This window comes from Oncorhynchus tshawytscha, linkage group LG13 (genome assembly GCF_018296145.1).
Source record: "Oncorhynchus tshawytscha isolate Ot180627B linkage group LG13, Otsh_v2.0, whole genome shotgun sequence".
Lineage (NCBI taxonomy): Eukaryota > Metazoa > Chordata > Actinopteri > Salmoniformes > Salmonidae > Oncorhynchus > Oncorhynchus tshawytscha.
Window position 1 is genome coordinate 28,575,521 of NC_056441.1, and position 21,492 is coordinate 28,597,012.

A 21,492-nucleotide genomic window follows, 5' to 3' on the forward strand; every position below is an offset into this window, starting at 1 on the left:
ACAGATGTCCCTAGGGAGGAAGACGGATTGAAGTAAACATGTTCAACAATTGGAATGTCTTAAAATTGAGTATACTAAAATAGAACAGATGGATAATCAGATCGCAACAGTCTCTTAAATGGTCTAGCCTGCCGCACTTCTCACAGGAGATAACTTTGATGCTGAGAGAATCCACACACTTAGCATCAGTAGCCTGTGAGGACACGCAGTGTTTCGGCATCATCATCTCTGTCTCTCTATCCTCTGAAAGTAGCGTTAATTCATGGCCTCAAGTAACTTCTACTAACGAGGAAAAACCGATGTTTTTTTCTAATTCAACTCCAGTTGATTGGAAGCCCGCGGAGAAATCAGCTCAAGCCTCGAGGGCACGTGGATGCTCGCAGTTGAGCCGGTAGTCACCGCGCGCCTAATGGGAGACGTGCACCAGGATCATTAATTATTTGGATTTTGTGAAATTTCCAATTCTGTCATTTATCAGTTAGGCTATACCGATATTTTGGGTTTGCCTGCTCCTGTTTGCTAAAGTAGGCTACACAGTGACAATGCACTTTTGGTCCTGAGGCAGAACACCGCGTCACTATTCTAGGAAAGGAACATTTGAAACTGAACCTGTTGTCAATGTTGATTTATTGATCACGAGGTGGTTCTTCGAGTCACGGTTTTGGGATAGTTGTATCTTTACAATAAAGCATGGCAATATGATCCGATATAACGAAAGGAATCGAAAGGAGGTATATAAATGCGCAATGGACACGAATTATGCTGTGCCCAGTGTTACATCTCTGTTTGGTAAAATGTGTTGATCATTGCCTGGGTTCAGATCCCCACAGCGCGAATCAATTGAGTGAGTAGCCTTTTTTCCTCCCGGATCCTCAGTTGTGTCGCTCTCCTCATTTATCCCTCTGTCTGGTCGACGACTCAACACAGCACATTGTGAATCAAATGGAAATAACTTCGGGCGATATCTTCTTTTCTGAGCTGTATTTCTGGATTCCACACAGTCAATCAATTATGTGCGAATGGGGGGGGATGGTTCGTTGTTAAAAATAGCCTGCCACTTGAGGATGAGGCGCCGAAATGAACTGGTTGCTGCTTATTGAAACTTACTGGGAGCAGATGCGAAAAGATGCTTCACCCTCATCTAACCTCTCGTGGATCGGTTCACTTCTCTTTAAATCTTCCAGGAATGCATGATACACAACCTGAAAATACTGCATCAAACATTTACAGATTCACAACGAAAATAACCGAACATTCATTTGCCATATGTGTTTAATTGAATTCGTTATAAAAACGTTGACTTCGATAAGAAGACAACAGAGGAATCTAGCAACTGCTTGTTGATGGCACTACGCGCCGGGAGGACTTGGTTTGGGCAGGTTTTGCGCAGAGTTTCTAGGCTGCAGGGCTCGTGGTCCCGGAGATCGAGCAGTCTCCTGTGTCTTTCTGCGAACCCGGAGCAGGATCTGGGGACCTGTTACAGGGATCACACTCTTAGCAATCTCCACTACTGCTCCTCCGTCCAGCGCACCCACCGTCACCAACACGCGCCAGTCTGTCCCTCCTCTTCCAGCCGCTGCCAACGCTTTCCCGATTGCTGCGCAGCCTTCCCGGGGGATACGAGGGGACATGAGCCCCTCACTCGCCGGATCCTGGTGGTCATGAAGCGGCAGAACGTGCGGACCTTGTCCCTGATCATCTGCACGTTCACGTACCTGCTGGTCGGGGCCGCGGTGTTCGATGCCCTGGAGTCAGATTTCGAGATGCGGGAGAAAGAACAGCTGGAGGCAGAGGAGAAGCGTCTCCAAGGGAAATATAACATTAGCGAGGACGACTACCGCAAACTGGAGACCATCATTATGGAGGCCGAGCCCCACAGGGCTGGGGTTCAGTGGAAATTTGCTGGATCTTTTTACTTTGCCATCACAGTCATCACCACCATAGGTGAGTCTGCAGTCTACACTCCATGGAGGTTTAATTGCGTAACAGCATTACGCACAACCCCTGTGTCAAGATAATGCCAGTTATGCGGTGATATACAGTCGATAGGCTAATCACAGCCAGGGTCGTGGTTGTTGGGTGGTGAAAAGGCTCCATTTTAAATAGTTACATAACTTATAACCACTACATAGCACAATTAATTAAAGTCAACACAGCATTGTGCAGACAAGTGTTTCACTAAACTTAGTCCAGCAACATGTAGTCTATAGCCACTACCAACATAAATTGTTTTAGAAATGTAGGTCAAATGTCGTTTTAGCTAAATAACTCTGGTACGTTAACAGGCGAAACAGAATGATGATGCAATACCAGTAAAATGACAATGTTTCTGCACATCAACTTTATAGATAATAAAAACATATTTACTACCATTAGTAGCATCAAAATAATGCGTCTGCATAGATAAACGGACCATTTCCGTTATACATTTCAGCAGCTAATCAATGTATCAGAAAAGATAAGTAGCCTACACAAAAAAATAGACCTATAGGTTACTGTATGCAATCATTCCCTCATTGCACCATCAGCCTACCACGCCACCGATATAGGTTAGAACACATTTTTGGAAACCAAAATGACAGGCCTACATGTATAATAATTTCAACTGCACGACTGTTGCTGCATCTGCATTACCCCTGTAGAAAACAGGTTTGAGTCCTTTACATTTCCGTCATGATTTAATGACAGATCATGCAAGTGATAGGTTACAAAATGTTGTGATTGATTAAGCGTTAACACAAAAAACTGTGGAGGCAGCAATACGTTTACATTCACACTAAAACAAATCGATATTAAACTGATTATGGCAGAAGGCGGAGTATGGCACTAGTCATGTTGACACCTTACTCTGCTTATCTTACTAACCGGTGTAAGCATACACCGATAACATACCTGCTTTTCTGAGCAATCTTTCCACGCATGTGCAAGTGAATCATTTTCACATACAAACTTTACATGTCCGAACTCAGAATCAAATAGTCTTCACAAAAATAATGGTCACTGTGGTAGAATGTTTATTTTGATTGGTGATTTACTGCATTCCCCATCAGCCTGATTTCAGATGTGTCCATGTAAACACATTATTAGGGAAAGTCGTTCTTCTTGCATAGCATGTAAACGTATTAAACGAACTCTTATATTAACCAGACTATCCACAACAATCGCATTATTGTGTATTATTAACGTAACTTTATCGGAAGTTCATTCTGTCAGCTGTTGCTGCATCTTCAACATGAGCTGAGCTGCTGAAAGGACACATCCTGGATCTCCTGAAGGCTGCGCTGCCTACAGCCACGTCATGAGGGAGGATCTGCAGCTGGCCATGCACGAGCTGCCTGAATAAAACGCAGATAACCTTTTCTCAGCCAAATGATCAGGTCCTTCCTTTTCCTCCAATGGATTTTAGCCTGATTTCACAATATCCAATTTAATAGAAGATAACAGATGTATATGCTCTAGGATATAGCAGTCAGACGTCTTTGTCCTGTCCCTTGTATATATATATTTTTCTTCGCATATCTTTTAAAAATATTTTCCTAAACCTCAACTTCTAAATACTCTCCTGCAACCCGCATAACCCAATGTGGCGTGGATCTGCTTTTTTTCAAAAGTATTCCTATTTACTTCGGATCTGGAATCCCTCAACTGAAGCTAGCCAGCTAGGCTACCTACCAGCTATCAGTTAGCAAACCATTGCTAGCGGTCATCAGCTAACATTTAGCTCGGAAAGCTCTCGCCAGTTCGAACAACGTGTCTCAAACCAGAGCATAACGGACCTATTTCTCTCCATATCCCCGGATTCCTACCTCAAACTCTGAACATTTTCATCAGGATCGCGACTTACCCCAAAGCATAACTTGCTAGCCACGGTCTACTAACTGCTAGCTTGCGTGCCCGGTCTGCTAACTGCTAGCCCCTGCTAACTGCTAGCTTGCCAGGCCCGGTCTACTAACTGCCAACTTGCCTGCCCCGGGCTGCTAACTGCTAGCCCCTGCTAACTGCTTGCTTGCCAACCCGGTCTGCTAACTGCTAGCTTGTTTAGCCCCGGCCTACTAACTATTAGCTTGTTAGCATCGGTCTGCTAACTGTCTGAATCTCCGTGCCCCCAGTCAGCCCAACCACTCACTGGACCCATATGCTACAATCCTACAATCTAAGCTGACCCAAAGTGTCAATATATTGTGTGGCCACCATCATTTTCCAGCACTGCCTTAACCCTCTTGGGCATGGAGTTCACCAGAGCTTCACAGGTTGCCACTGGAGTCCTCTTCCACACCTCCATGACGACATCACAGAGCTGGTGGATGTTAGAGACCTTGCACTCCTCCACCTTCCGTTTGAGGATGCCCCACAGATGCTCAATAGTGATTAGGTCTGGAGACATGCTTGGCCAGTCCATCACCTTTACCCTCAGCTTCTTTAGCAAGGCAGTAGTCGTCTTGGAGGTGTGCTTGGGGCAATTATCATGTTGGAATACTGCTCTGCTTCAGTATGTCACAGTACATGTTGGCATTCATGGTTCCCTCAATGAACTGTAGCTCCCCAGTGCCGGCAGCACTTATGCAGCCCCAGACCATGACACTCCCACCACCATGCTTGACTGTAGGCAAGACACACTTGTCTTTGTACTCCTCACCTGGTTGCCACCACACACGCTTGACACCATCTGAACCAAATAAGTTTATCTTGGTCTCATCAGACCACAGGACATGGTTCCAGTAATCCATGTCCTTAGTCTGCTTGTCTTCAGCAAACTGCTTGCAAGCTTTCTTGTGCATCATCTTTAGAAGAGGCTTCCTTCTGGGATGACAGCCATGCTGACCAATTTGATGCAGTGTACGGCGTATGGTCTGAGCACTGACAGGCTGACCCCCCACCCCTTCAACCTCTGCAGCAATGCTGGCAGCACTCACACGTCTATTTCCCGAAGACAACCTCTAGATATGACACTGAGCATGTGCACTCAACTTCTTTGGTCGACCATGGCGAGGCCTGTTCTGAGTGGAACCTGTCCAGTTAAACCGCTGTATGGTCTTGGTCACCGTGCTGCAGCTCAGTTTCAGGGTCTTGACAATCTTCTTATGGCCCAGGCCATCATTATGTAGAGCAACAATTCTTTTTTTCAGATCCTCAGAGAGTTCTTTGCCATGAGGTGCCATGTTGAACTTCCAGTGACCAGTCAGTATGAGGGAGTGTGAGAGCGATGACACTAAATTGAACACACCTGCTCCCCATTCACACCTGAGACCTTGTAACACTAACGAGTCACATGCCACCGGGGAGGGAAAATGGCTAATTGGGCCCAATTTGGACATTTTCACTTAGGGGTGTACTCACTTTTGTTGCCAGCGGTTTAGACATTAATGGCTGTGTGTTGAGTTATTTTGAGGGGACAGCAAATTTACACTGTTATACAAGCTGTACACTTACATTGTAGCAAAGTGTCATTTCTTCAGTGTTGTCACATGAAAATATATACTCAAATATTTACAAAAATGTGAGGGGTGTACTCACTTTTGTGATATACTGTATATCTATCCTACCCTGTCTTTCTAAAGTCTTCGAAAGCCAAGTTAACAAACAGATTACCGACCATTTCGAATCCCACCGTACCTTCTCCGCTATGCAATCTGGTTTCCGAGCTGGTCATGCTCAAGGTCCTAAACGCCATCATAACCGGCATCGACAAGAGACATTACTGTGCAGCTGTATTCATCGACCTGGCCAAGGCTTTCGACTCTGTCAATCACCACATTCTTATTGGCAGACTCGACAGCCTTGGTTTCTCAAATGACTGCCTCGCCTGGTTTACCAACTACTTCTCTGATAGAGTTCAGTGTGTCAAATCGGAGGGCCTGTTGTCCGGACCTCTGGCAGTCTCTATGGGGGTGCCACAGGGTTCAATTATCGGGCCGACTCTCTTCTCTGTATACATCAATGATGTCGCTCTTGCTGCTGGTGATTCTCTGATCCACTTCTACGCAGACGACACCATTCTGTATACATCTGGCCCTTCTTTAGACACTGTGTTAACTAACATCCAGATGAGCTTCAATGCCATACAACTCCCCTTTCGTGGCCTTCAACTGCTCTTAAACGCAAGTAACACTAAATGCATGCTCTTCAACCGATCACTGCCCGCACCTGCTCGCCCGTCCAGCATCACTACTCTGGACGACTCTGACTTAGAATACGTGGACAACTACAAATACCTAGGTGTCTGGTTAGACTGTAAACCCTACTTCCAGACTCACATTAAGCATCTCCAATCCAATATTAAATCTAGAATCGGCTTCCTATTTCGCAACAAAGCATCCTTCAATCATGCTGCCAAACATACCCTCGTAAAACTGACCATCCTACCGATCCTTGTCTTCGGAGATGTCATCTATAAAATAGCTTCCAACACTCTACTCAACAAACTGGATGCAGTCTATTACAGTGACATCCATTTTGTCACCAAAGCCCCGTACACTACCCACCATTGGGACCTATACACTCTCGTTGGTTGGCCCTCGCTTCATACTCGTCGCCAAACCCACTGGCTACAGGTTATCTACAAGTATCTGCTAGGTGAAGCCCCGCCTTATCTCAGCTCACTGGTCACCATAGCAGCACCCACTCGTAGCGCGCGCTCCAGCAGGTATATCTCACTGGTCACCCGCAAAGCCAATTCCTCCTTTGGTTGTCTTTCCTTCCAGTTCTCTGCCGCCAATGACGGGAACGAACTGCAAAAATCTCTGATGCTGGAGACTCATATCTTCCTCACTAGCTTTAAGGCACCAGCTGTCAGAGCACCTCACAGATCACTGCACCTGTACATAGCCCATCAGTTAACAGCCCATCGAACTACCTCATCCCCATACTGTATTTATTTATTTATCTTGCTCCTTTGCACCCCAGTATCTCTACTTGTACATTCATCTTCTGCACATCTACCGTTCCAGTGTTTAATTGCTATATTGTAATTACTTCCTATTTATTGCCTTAACTCCCTTAACTTACCTCATTTGCACTCACTGTATATAGATTGTTTGTTTCCTTTTGTTCTACTGTATTATTGACTGTATGTTTTGTTTATTCCATGTGTAACTCTGTGTTGTTGTATGTGCCGAATTGCTATGTTTTATCTTGGCCAGGTCGTTTGCAAATGAGAACTTGTTCTCAACTAGCCTACCTGGTTAAATAAAGGTGAAATAAAAAAAAAATATATATATATACAGTAAGGCCTACAAATTTAGCACATAGCGAGCAGGCCTTTCTAATCGACCTGGAAGGATATTGACCTCATCCCGTCAGTAGAGGATGCCTGGTTATTCTTTAAAAGTGCTTTCCTCACCATCTTAAATTAGCATGCCCCATTCAAAAAATGTAGAACCAGGAACAGATATAGGCCATGGTTCACTCCAGACTTGACTGCCCTTAACCAACACAAAATCATCCTGTGGCGTAATGCACTAGCATCGCATAGCCCCTGCGATATGCAACTTTTCAGGGAAGTTAGGAACCAATATACACAGGCAGTTAGGAAAGCAAAGGCTAGCTTTTTCAAACAGAAATTTGCATCCTGCAGCACAAACTCCAAAAGGTTCTGGGACACTGTACCCCCCACAGTAACTTGCCCAGGCCCCCATTTCTTCTTCACCCAAATCCAGATAGCTGATGTTCTGAAAGAGCTGTAAAACTGGACCCCTACAAATCACCCGGGCTCGACAATCTGGACCCTCTCTTTCTAAAAATGATCTTCCGAAATTGTTGCAACCCCTATTACTAGCCTGTTCAACCTCTCTTTTGTATTGTCTGAGATCCCCAAAGATTGGAAAGCTGCCTCCAACACTCAGCAAATTGGATGCAGTCTATCACAGTGCCATCTGTTTTGCCACCAAAGCCCCATTTACTACCCATCACTGCGACCTATATGCTCTCGTTGGCTGGCCCTCGCTTCATGTTCGCCGCCAAACCCACTGGCTCCAGGTCATCTATAAGTCTTTGCTAGGTAAATTCCCACCTTATCTCAGCTCACTGGTCACCATAGCAGCACCCACCCGTGGCACGCGCTCCAGCAGGTATATTTCACTGGTCACCCCCAAAGCCAATTACCCCTTTGGCCGCCTTTCCTTCCAGTTCTCTGCTGCCAATGACTGGTACGAACTGCAAAAATCACTGAAGCTGGAGACTTATATCTCCCTCACTAACTTTAAGCACCAGCTGTCAGAACAGTTCACAGATCACTGCACCTGTACATAGCCCATCTGTAAATAGCCTATCCAACTACCTCATCCCCATATTGTCAATTTTGATTTTTTAATTTGCTCCTTTGCACCCCAATATCTCTACTTGCACATTCATCTCCTGCACATCTATCACTCCAGTGTTTAATTGCCATATTGTAATTATTTTGCCACTATGGCCTATTTATCGCCTTACCTCCCTTATCCTACCTAAATTGCACACACTGTGTACAATATATATAAATATATTGTATTTTTGACTGTATGTTTGTTTATTCCATGTGTAACTCTGTGTTGTTGTTTGTGACGTATGGCTTTGCTTTATCTTGGCCAGGTCGCAGTTGTAAATGAGAACTTGTTCTCATCTAGCCTACCTGGTTAAATAAAGGTGAAATAAATAAATAAAACAAAACATATTCAGAGTAGTCTGGTGCCTTTTATGTACAGATTTGCATGGCCTATATTTACCTTAGGGCCTATAATGAACATGCTAGTTAATTGATTGAAGTGGTATTGCCAACCTTAAAGTGAAAGGTTTAGCCTCCTTTGATCTTTTTTTCACAATATGGACATCTCTTTAAGCATCTCTCATCCCCAAAACAATGGATTTTAAGGTGAATCAGCATTTCTATAAAACAAGACAAACTCATAATGGTCTTTGTAGAGGGCCAAGAAAAGACAGGCAGTAGATTAGATAGCATTGTTTCTACACTGAGAGTAGGCCTACATTTTAGCCTATTTTCATTTATTTTATTTGTTTACATTTATTTAAAGCAGTAACTCCCCTCAATGTTTACTGATCATTTAATGATTCTAGGACCAAGAAAATATTTTCTAAATTGCGTCTGAAGTTTCATAATTGTATTTTCGTTAATGGGAAAATATGGTCATTTTTTTCAAATTCCTGAAAAGTTTGTGTTTTGGAGAGAAGAGGTTTTCATCAGACAGAAATCAATATCAATAATTCGTTTCCCCCCAAACAATATTTGATTAACCTGTATCAAAGATCAGAGCAGGTGGGATTTAAGCCTACGTTAGGGAAAAGGGATACCTAGTCAGTTGAGCAACGGAATGCATTCAACCGAAATGTGTCTTCTGCATGTAACCCAACCCCTCTGAATCATAGAGGTGCGTGGGGACACCATCTACGTTATGGACACCATCTACGTATTATATTATTCAACACGGGCACTTAACGGTGCAAAATAAACTAATGCACTAAGCACGTCTTCAGATAAGCCTGGCAAAACGTATCAACTGGCTACTGGAGAGTGTAGATTCAGGTAGTACCCTTCCATTGTATTTTAAAAGTTACAGCAGCTAAAGAACATTCAAATGAATGGGCTTTAGGGTTGTATCTACATGTAGAATGAGCTGGTTAGATCTATTTGAATGTGAAACGATCCCTTTAGAGTTTGGCCATATTTTCGTTGTTGAATGTCAGCCACAGGAAATTGGTGGCACCTTAATTGGTGAGGACGGGCTCCTGGTAATGGCTGGAGTGGAATAGGTGGAATGTTATCTTATTTACATGTGTTTGATGGCACTCAAGGACATTCAGAGACTTGTCCCGAAGCCACTCCTTCGTTGTCTTGGCTGTGTGCTTAGGGTCGCTGTCCTGTTGGACGGTGAACCTTCACCTCAGTCTGAGGTCCTGAGCTCTCTGGAGCAGGCTCTCTGAACTTCATCAAGGATCTTCATCAAGGATCACTCTGTACTTTGCTCTGTTAATCTTTCCCTCGATCCCGACTAGTCTCCCAGTCCCTGCCGCTGAAAAACATCCCCACAGCATGATGCTGCCACCACCATGCTTCACCGTAGGGATGGTGCCAGGTTTCCTCCAGATGTGACGCTTGGCATTCAGGCCAAAGAGTTCAATCTTGGTTACATCAGACCAGAGAATCTTGTTTCTCATGATCTGAGAGCGCTTTAGGTGCCTTTTGGCAAACTCCAAGTGTGCCGTGTGCCTTATTCATTTAATTTCGATCTTGTCTCATTGCTGCAACTCCCCAATGGGCTCGGGAGAGGCGAAGGTGGAGTCATGTGTCCTCCAAAACATGACCCACCTGAACGTGCTCCTTAACCTGGAAGCCAGCCGCACCTATGTGTCGGAGGAAACACCGTTCAACTGCCGACTGGGGTCAGCCTGCAGGCACCTGGCCCGCCAGAAGGAGTTGCTAGGGCGCGATGAGCAAAGTTAAGCCCCTCCAGCCAAACCCTACCCTAAGCCAGACGACGCTGAGCGAATTGTGCGCTGTCCTATTGGACTTGTGGCACAGCCCGGGAATGAACCCTGGTCTGTAGTAATGCCCCTAGCACTGCGATGCTGTGCCTTAGTCTGCTGCGCCACTTGGGAGGCCCGTCATGTGCCTTTTACTGAGGAGTGGATTCCGCCTAGCCACTCTGTCATAAAGGTCTGATTGGTGGAGTGCTGCATAGATGGTTATCCTTCTCCACAGAGGAACTCTGGAGCTCTGTCGGAGTGACCATCGGGTTCTTGGTCACATCCCTGACCAAGGCCCGTATCCCCCGATTGATTAGTTTGGCCGGGCGGCCAACTATAGGAAGAGTCTTGGGGCTTCCAAACTTCTTCCATTGAAGAATGATGGCCACTGTGTTCTTGGGGACCTTCAGTGCTGCAGAGATTTTTTGCCTCAACACAATCCTCCTGTCTTGGAGCTCTACGGACAATTCCTTGGACCTCATAGCTTTGTTTTTGCTCTGACATGCACTGTCATCTGTGGGACCTTATATAGTGTGCCTTTCTAAATCATGTTCAATCCATTGAATTTACCACAGGTGGACTCCAGTCAAGTTATAGAAACATCAAGGATGATCAATGGAAACAGGATGCACCTGAGATTTATTTCAAGTCTCATAGCAAAGAGTCTGAGTACTTCTGTAAATAAGATATTTTCATTTTTTATTTTTAAGAAATGTGTTTAATTTTAAAAACCTGTTTTCCCTTAATCATTATGGGTTAATGTGTGTAGATTGCTGGGGAACATTTTTTGATCAATTTTAGAATAAGGCTGTAATGTAACAAAATATGCAAAAGGGAAGGGGTCTGAATTCTTTCCGAATGCATTGTAAATACACAATGAGTAACGATAACATGGGGTACCAGTACCGAGTCGATGTGCAGGGGTACGAGGTAATTGAGGTGCCTGGTATAGAGGTCCTGGATGGCAGGGAGCTCGGCCCTAGTGATGTACTGGGCCGTACGCACAAACCTCTGTGACACCTTGCAGGTCGGATGCCAAGCAGTTGCCATCCCAAGCGGTGATGCAGCCAGTGCTCTCAATGCAGCTGCCAAATCTTTTCAGCCTCCTGAGGGGGAAGAGGCGTTATCGTGCCCTCTTCACGACTGCGTTGGTGTGTGTGGACCATGATAATTCCTTAGTGATGTGAACATGTGAAACATGGGACACGTTTAGAACCTAAATGTCAGTGTTTAAAACTGAACCATTAGCTATTTAGATTTGCCAGTAAGTATTCTCATCTTAAACACAGGCGTTTAGAATGCAAGACTAAACATGACAGTCAGCTTTTTCCAGTCAGTTTCCAACCAGAAGAACACCTACATCTCCTTAGTGTTCAGATTCTATACACTAGTGTTTACTTTCCCATCGTGGAATACATGTAGTCATTAGAAATCGATGTGACTTTCCCTGCCTTTAATTCAGATGAGTGTTAGGAATGTCTGTCCCCTTACCTACCTTTCAGCACAACTGAACAGGACATTTGATTCAAGAAATCCTGGTGTTGTTGTTACTCGGCTATGTTGACTTACATTCCGTTAACTCTCTCAGAGTGAAAGGCCTCATCATATTTCCCAGCATGATTTTTCGCACGTAGACTTTTAGAAAAAGTTTCTTTTAATATCCGTTTCCTCATGCACACTGATTCATTGATCTTAAACTACACAGAAACAAAAACTTATATTGTTCTAAACTAATCCAATCTGTAAGGGGTTGGATTTATTGCACCTGTTACAGAGATGGTTGTTCCAGTTTAGTTGGTTGAGGTAGCCTTGTTTGTTTAGTCCTTCACCATAGCAGTCACTCAGTGCAGCTTGTGGTTGATCAAATATTCTAATCGTTGGGTGTCCTCCCTCAAATCACTTCACAAACCAACCTATTGTGACTGGCACGTCTGATGTGGCCCATGAGCCCGGATTTTCAGACCACAATGTTGAGGATAACTAGGCCGTAACTAAAGGCCTTGTGAAACATATAATACAGTATGTGGTTATAAAGGTTTTATTATAAAGGGTTTACTTTGAATTGAAACACGTTCACTTAGGCAGTCACTTTGTGAAGGCTTCAGGGATATCACTTATTGAACACAGCAATCTATTTCACTAACAGACACGGTCGTGGGTGGGTCTCGCTCACATTCACTTGAAAGGCACGCTTGGAAATATGGAAACAACTTTACACCCTGTGAAAACAACACCCCCAGTTTTTAGCGTTGAATAAATGTGTTTAAAAAGTGTTACAGCGTATAAACATGTTCTGGTCTTTACAATCTAAACATTGTGACACGTTTTCATTGAAACTCTAAACACATTGGCGCGTTTAAAAAGTGTTACAGAAGATTGTTTAGTTATGTGTTCAGATCTTAAACACGTGGTTTTAGCTAGATAGGTATGGAACTCAAATGATATACAAGTGTTATTACACTGTAATTATACTGTACGAGATACGTTCCACGAAGAAAGAGTTTATATGGATGTAAGCCACAACGTAGCAGTTTTGACTAACTATTTGATTTTCCATAAAAACATTCTAGCCATCTGTTACATCACCTTCCAGGTCCAGTGAAACCTGTTCAGAGACACGCAACACAGCCTGCTGTACAGAGGCTAGAGAAAGCAGCTTGCTGATTCATTACAGATTATGTCATAACCCATGAGCCTTTCACAAAGTATGTTGTTGTACAATCCAGGAGAAATAGAAAATATTCCTGGGCTGCATTCCAAATGTGGAGGCGTGGAAAATGAAGGTAACATAGCCTACAAACACATACAAGCACGTACTCACTCACACACACACACACAGACAGACAGACAGACAGACAGACAGACAGACAGACAGACAGACAGACAGACAGACAGACAGACAGACAGACAGACAGACAGACAGACAGACAGACAGACAGACAGACAGACAGACAGACAGACAGACAGACAGACAGACAGACAGACAGACAGACAGACAGACAGACAGACAGACAGACAGACAGACAGACAGACAGACAGACAGACAGACAGACAGACAGACAGACAGACAGACAGACAGACAGTGAGTGAGGTAAAGGAGCAAAAGGAGCCACAGACATGAATCTTAGGATAGTCCTCTGTCCATGGTTTTTATGAAGTGTATAAATGTAGGTCCATTATCATTTCTACACAGTTTCCATTTTGGTTTTAGTCATTTAAAGTATATTGATATACTGTATATATTTTTTATTCGATCCATCCGTCGACCTGATTGGACCCCCTCATGGGCTGTATCCAGTGTCTCAGTGCAGACCGAGACATCCCATAGGGAAGTGAATGATAAGACGAGCACGATGCCTCTCATGATAACAGAGAGGTTAACAGTATAAACACAATTTCCTTTTTTTGAAAAAAATGGAATATGATAAAGGACCAGGGCCACTACATGGAGAGTGCATGTATAACCTATAGATATAGTATTGTACACAGTGTTTTATAAGTGGGTCAGCCCATGGCTATGCATGGCTGTAGAGTGTATTGATGGCTTGCCTTATAATGAGTTTACCTGACCTGGCTCATACTCAGCCCATGGCTCATGCGTTTCTGGTTTCAACAGATGGAGAAGGGGTTAGGAGCCAGTTATGTTTGAATAATACGAACATGTTTAAAATATTATCCAATGAATCAATCTTGCAATAGCCTATCTACATGAGCTGGATAGATATGAAAATTATATTGTAGTTATTACATTATAATTACACTGTAAGAGACACATTCCATATACATTTGACTAAAGAGTTTATATGGATAAAGGCCACAGCATCAAAACATTCCGCAGGAGGATGAGTCACTTGACTTGACACTAACGGCTTGCCATGTGAGGGGTACACGTTATGGGGTACATGTTACAAACGGTACACGTTATGTACTCAAGGCTGATGATGCTGTATCCATAGGCTGATAATATTGGATGTAGTTGTTAGTGCTAGCTGGAAAGACAGAAATCAGAAGGGCAGAATTCACTTTTGGAACCTCTCAGGGTGCCTGTGTGTGTGTGTGTGTGTGTGTGTGTGTGTTTGTGTGTGTGTGTGCACTGTAAAAAAATTGTTTAAACTAAATATTATTAAGTACCTGATTCCACAGCCTTTTTTTTGTTTACTCAACTTTTCGGGTCAAAGTGTTACCTGAACGTAACATTTTTAGTTGGCCCAAACTCAGCTCCAACATGAGGAAACGTAGACAAAAATTAAGTCAACTTTAGAAAAATTGTTTGCTCAATTCAAATATAAATGATTATTTTGGCGTTTTACCAAAAAGGAGGCTGTGGATCTAGTTTCAAACACAGTGCTTTTAACATACAACGTATTCAACAGACATGATTACAATGTTCACGTTCATTTATACATGAATTAGTATTCAACATGTCGTCTCCTGGGATTTGAACTCACAACCTCTTGGTTCACAGCATTTCAATCTTCCTGCTACACAACTATGTCTGTGTCAATAACTGATTTCAATGGTATTGCTACACTTTGCACTTCAAAGTAAACCTCTGCTATGTTAAAAGTACACTCAAGAAAAACGATTTTATTCATCATAATGATTAAGGAGTAACATTAAAACAAAGAAATATGCCCCACCAACACTAGACAACTATACAGAAAAACCTCAAATTGATTAAATAAGTAAATCAAATCAATGATGAGAGAATAGTCAGATGAACTGATAATTGATACAGACATGGTGTTGTAGCAGGAAGTTACGAATGTCATGAAACAAGAGATTGTGAGTTTAAATCCCAGGTGAGGACATGTTGAATAATAATTACTGTATAAATGAACATGCACAATGTGTGTCAAATATGTCAATTGAAAACATTGTACGTTACAATCTGTTTGTGTAACTAGATACAGTACACAGCCTTTTTTAAAGTTAAGTAAACAAAAAATAAACATTTGGGGTTGAATGAACATACACTAAGACAGTAAGAGAAAATACATGATTTTAAGTGGACAGAATTGTTTCCTATGTTTTCTCAAGTTGGAACCAACTAAAAATGTTACGTTCAGGTATCACTTTGACCGTTAGAGTTGAGTAAACAAAAAAAAAGGCTGTGGAATCAGGTACTTAATTATAATGAGTTGATAACTAGATTTGTTGGTGTTTTTGTAACTGTGTGTGCGTGCACAGCATATGTGAACAAAGAAAGATATCCACAAGTCTGGACACAGAACTGTTGTAACGATTTTGTAACGAAGTCATTCAAGAGAGGACAACTACAGACTCCAGTAAACATTTTGGCTGTGCTTGTTGTGTTTAAAAAGAAAGCACAACTGTAGAATTATTTCCTGAATTTGACTATAGTTGATTTTCAAATAAAATCCTCATCATCATCATCATCACCATGGCCACCAACGCTTCCAACTGCTTGTAATCTATAAGTAGCGTGTGATCGTCCTGATTTAGGAGGGGAGATGAGCACATGCGAGAACAGCTGTAGCGATGTGGCTGTTGCCGTGGAGACACTGCATGACATGTCGTCGTGGTAATTCTGTTCTGTTTGCAGTTCTAACTCACGTTTCCACTGTGTCCAGATTGGCCCGGGGGTTGGTTCCTCTCATTTCTCTGACTAATTGCTCGGAAAGTGGAGACGTTTCTTGACTCAGTGCATCACTGTGCATCAGTGTGTAAAGAAAGACAAAGGGGGCTTTGTTAATGGATGTGGTTCAGATGGTGAACCACACTCACGTAACTATACTGAACAAAAATATAAACACAACATGAAAACTATTTTGAAGATTTTACTGAGTTATATTTCGTATAAGGAAATCAGTCAATTTAAATATATCCAATAGGCCCCAATCTATGGATTTCACATGACTGGGAATAGAGATATGCTTCTGTTGGTCACAGATACTGTACATAAAAAATAGGTAGTGGCGTTGATCAGAAAACCAGTCAGAATCTGGTATGACCACCATTTGCCTCATGCAGTGCTACACATCTCCTTCACATAGAGTTGATCAGGCTGTTGATTGTGGCCTTTGTAATGTTGTCCCACTCCTCTTCAATGGCTGTGAGAATTTGCTGGATATTGGTGGGAACTGGAACACACTGTCGTACATCTCGATCCAGAGCATCCTTAACATGCTCAATGGGGTACATGTCTGGTGAGTATGCAGGCCATGGAAGAACTGGGACATTTTCAGCTTCCAGGATGGGTGTACAAATCTTTACAACATGGGTGCCGTGTATTATCATGCTGAAACATGTGGTGACGGCGACGGATGAATGGCACGACAATGGATCTCATCACATTTAAATTGCCATTGATAAAATACCATTGTTTTCGTTGTGCATAGCTCATGCTTGCCCTTACCATAACCTAACCACCACCATGGGGCACTCTGTTCACAACATTGACATCCGCAAACTGCTCGCCCACACAACACCATACAAGTGGTCTACGGTTGTGAGGCTGGCTGGCTGGACGGGCTGGCAAATTCTCTAAAACCACGTTGGAGGTCACTTATGGTAGAGTAATGAACATTCAATTATCTGGCAACAGCTCTGGTAGACATTCCTGCAGTCAGCATGCCAATTGCACACTCCTTCAAAACTTGAGACATCGGGGCTTTGCATTGTGTGACAAAACTGCACATTTTAGAGTGGCCTTTTATTGTCCCCAGCACAAAGTGCACCTGTGGAATGATCATGCTGTTTAATCAGCTTCTTGATATTCCACACATCTCAGGCAGATGGATTTCTGGGATCTTTCATTTCAGCTCATGAAACATGGGACCAACACTTTGTGTTTATATTTTTGTTCAGTGTAGTTTACCTGAGACCTAAGGCCTTGCCTTAGCTAAACAAAATAAGCTTTAGTTCTACAGGCTAACACAGTCTTGTGGTGTGCAAGAGACGGGGATTTGAAAAATCCCATGTCTTGCAGAAACTCAATGTTGGGGTCTGACTCGCTGAGTGTTATGTATAGAGACAGAGACAGTACAGTGATGGATCGAGCACAGGTTACTACGGAGGCTGTGATGTAACATATCATTACAGGCTTCGTCCCAAATGACACTCTATTCTCTAGCTACTGCACTACTTCCACCAGGGCCAATATGGATCCTGTGGTGGGAAAACAGTTGTAGAGCTTTTCTCTGTAGTGATTTCTGTCCTTTGATTAAATCATGCATTTGAATTAGTTTCATAAGTAATGGGGTAACTGGTGAAACATGACAGACACAGACCGTTAGTCACAAAGCACTCTCTTCTTCAAAAGGCAGGGTACAAAATGTATTAGTGTAACAGATACATTTTACATTTAATTCACTGAAATCCATAGCAACAAAATGGCACTGCCGAATCAAATTTCAAAAAGTTGTTTCTGTCTTACTGGAATACAGCTAAATGTGAAAACGGTGTATAAAGATCGACATCTTTGAAGATCTGGTAACGGTGTGAGATGAAAAAACTCCCTTTGCCTTGTGTGTGTTTGTGTGTGTGTGTGTTTGTGTGTGTGTGTGTGTGTGTGTGTGTGTGTGCGAGCGAGCGTACGCCTGAGTGTAGGACAGGTGCACTGATATTCTTATTGCTCTCAGAACAATAGCTTTTATGGGAGCCAGGAATAAGCTCTTTGAAGCGATGTGCTGCTGTTGTGTGTCACGACTAGTTAGATTCTCCAATACAAACACTGCCCACGCCTTTCTACCATAACAACAACTACTGGACCTATTGAAGTCTGAGCACCAATCATGTTCTGTGTACAGTCGCTGCAGGGGTTAAGCACTGTCAATGAGGTGCAGTTCACCACAGCCTGATTCACTGTCACTCAACTACACTCTTAGAAAAAAAGGGTTCCAAAAGGGTTCTTTGGATGGAAAAAGGGTTCTACCTGGAACCAAAAAGGGTTCTTCAAAGGGTTCTCCTTTTTTTCTAAGAGTGTGGCTATGTGGAGTAGACCTCAGTATTGTAAAGAAGTCCTCTTATAAAAAGCCCTGGTCTCTGTGTCTCCTAACGCAAAATATATACATTCACATCTCATTCACGGAATGTGGTGACAGTAGTAGCTGTGGGTGGATTTCCAATCAAGAGTGTATATGAATAATTTAAAGCTGCGTTTGGTGGGTATTATAAAGTGTGTCTGTCTGTGTCTGTGTGTGTGTGTGTGTGTGCGTATGTATGTGTGTGTGTGTGTGTGTAGGGAGGTATGTGTGAAGGCATCATGCAGAGTGTAAACGTTTACAGATTCCTTAATAAGACCAGCATGACTCCCAGCTCTAAGCCTCATCCCTGTCAGGCATCATGTCAAATAGCATGTCATGTGTTCACCCTGGCCATATGTCTCTACATGCCATATGCTATTCGTTTATACAGCAGAGAGGTGATGTGTCATAGGTATGACTGATGGAGCGACACCACACCAGCTGATTCTCTGACTGCGTGTGAAATGGTACCCTATTCCTAGCATTATGTTGTGTAACACACCCTATTCCTAGCATTATGTTGTGTAACACACCCTATTCCTAACATTATATTGTGTAACACACCCTATTCCTAACATTATATTGTGTAAAACACCCTATTCCTAACATTATATTGTGTAACACACCCTATTCCTAGCATTATGTTGTGTAACACACCCTATTCCTAACATTATATTGTGTAAAACACCCTATTCCTAACATTATATTGTGTAAAACACCCTATTCCTAACATTATATTGTGTAACACACCCTATTCCTAGCATTATGTTGTGTAACACACCCTATTCCTAACATTATATTGTGTAAAACACCCTATTCCTAACATTATATTGTGTAACACACCCTATTCCTAGCATTATATTGTGTAACACACCCTATTCCTAGCATTATGTTGTGTAAAACACCCTATTCCTAACATTATATTGTGTAACACACCCTATTTCTAACATTATATTATTTAACACACCCTATTCCCTCTGGGCCTTGGTTGAAAGTATAATGAGGAGTAGGGTGCCATTTCCACCTCTGTATCTCATTTGTCTGCCAGCGTGATGACATCATCTAGTGTGGAGAATGATGAGAGTGGACACACTGACTTTTCTGTCTGCTGCCAGCGTGATTGACAGCTCTCGGTAGCCAAAGGCACTTCCCAGCTGCACTCTGTCCCTCCCTCCCTCCTTAGCTGACATCTCCTACAGCCACATGAGCCGGACCATAACATTGACAGGGATTGTTTGGGGTGTTGGTGTGTGTGTGTGTGTACTGTGTGTGTGCGTACGTGGAAGGGAGTGTGTGTCTCAGTGGCTGTCATCTCCAACTACTGTTGACAAGGCTTGTTTGGTGAGGACTTCTGTCAATGGGGTAGTGTGGTCTTGACAGCGATTGTTGTTTGGTGGTGCTCTGTGTGTGATGTGTGTGTATGTGTCTGTGTATGTATGTGTGTGTGTGTGGTTCTGCCCATGAGGTTGTGGTCTTGATCGTGATCTTTTGGTGGGGCGAGGTCTGTGTGTCTGCGTGTGGTCTTGACAGCGATTGTTTGGTCAGTTTGTTAAGACGTTATTGATTACTTTGAGGACTAGAATTTTCCCAGAGTCTCCTGGACTCGTATCCACAAAGCGACTTTAAGATGATATGACACTGCCAAGACAATGTCTGAGCCATGAGTAAAATCAACTCATAACAGTTTCTAAGCTGGTAATCAGTACAGTTTGAGGTACTGCAAAGGAAAAATAGTAATGCTCTTTGACATTGTTGTAAATGATTGGGAATAACCAATTGCTATGAGGCATCACCAGCTGCGCACGTTTCAGAGAACCACGGTGAATGTGACTGTCAAATGTCGCAATGGTAAAACATTTGATAGAATTCGACTGACACGATCACTTTGCCTACTCTTAAGTCTTTGCTAATATGTTGCTGTGCATAACATATATCATGTCTTTTTATTTATTTATTTATTTATTCCAAAAGCGCCATTTCTTATAATATTACCGTTAAATCAACACACTCAACACTACCATTTAAAACAACTCTAAATGCCTTTGGCACAGTTGGCATCAAATCACTTGCCGATAATGTTGCATAACATGTTTGAATGGTCAATCATTTTCACCGAACACAATCAAAGTTGACATAGGCCCTAGATGCCTTTACTTTAGGCACATTTTTTTAAGGTGTTATTGCGCTCCGAAGGGATTAGTTGAAACAAAGTGACGTAGGTTAGTTAAATAATCAAACGGAAAATGTGATTATTTATTAGCTTACGTGGTTATAAGTACAGTATGCAGGCATTTCATGTGAGATAGGGCTCATGTGAAATCATTTTCAAAAGTATGTCGGTCTAGCTTATTTATGGGTTGATCATATAGAAATATCAAAACATTCTTTCAATGGTAGAACAGGAACCACTGACGACGTTTTCTATTATCAAGACATCTGCTGGTAACGCAACTCATGAGGTGTCCTCAATATCTGTCGACTAGGTGGGACTCCTATGACTAAAAAGGCTTCATGCAATAGCTTTTATTTTTACCCATAAGAGTAGGAGTAAAATGTCTCTATTCTCAGCACTTACCACCAATTTTCTAGTCTGAAACACTTTGTGGATAAGGCCCCTGGTCCTAAGAGCCTTCAGTCTAATGTTCACACGGTGAGGATGTTCTTGAAACTTGCAGTGTGCTACACAGCATGTTGCGCGTTTCATCAAACTCATGTTTCATGTTCTATTCATTCAAGTATCACCCCCATTTTCAAAGAGCAGCTTGCATCGGACATCTATTACCAAAGGAGATCTCCTCTGTTTCACTCTTTGTGCTGAGTTTACAGCAGATATAGTTCGCTATCTCACTGTCTGTGAAATGGAGATTGTGAAGAAAGTGTAGCAAAATGGCTACTGCCTGTGCAGCCGTTTTCTCCTGAAATCAAGATGTATGTAGAGTAGCTGTGTGGGGAGTTACTTGTACTTTTTACATGTAACATTGCAGGATTCCTTTCCATCCAATTAGCCTCTGTTGTCTTGGGTTCCCTATGGTTAGAGACAGTGATTAAA

The 21,492-nt window shown here is 42.7% G+C and overlaps 1 protein-coding gene across 1 annotated transcript in view; it reads left to right on the plus strand.

The window, feature by feature from the left end:
* Window positions 1-1,063: 1,063 nt before the first annotated feature.
* The window catches only part of LOC112265901 (potassium channel subfamily K member 9-like), a 38,317-nt gene continuing 17,888 nt past the window's right edge, over window positions 1,064-21,492 (plus strand). Inside the window, exon 1 of the mRNA XM_024443431.2 lies at window positions 1,064-1,944. Coding sequence (XP_024299199.2) covers window positions 1,344-1,944 — 601 coding nt within the window. The 5' untranslated portion in view covers window positions 1,064-1,343. The remainder of the gene's footprint in view (window positions 1,945-21,492) is intronic.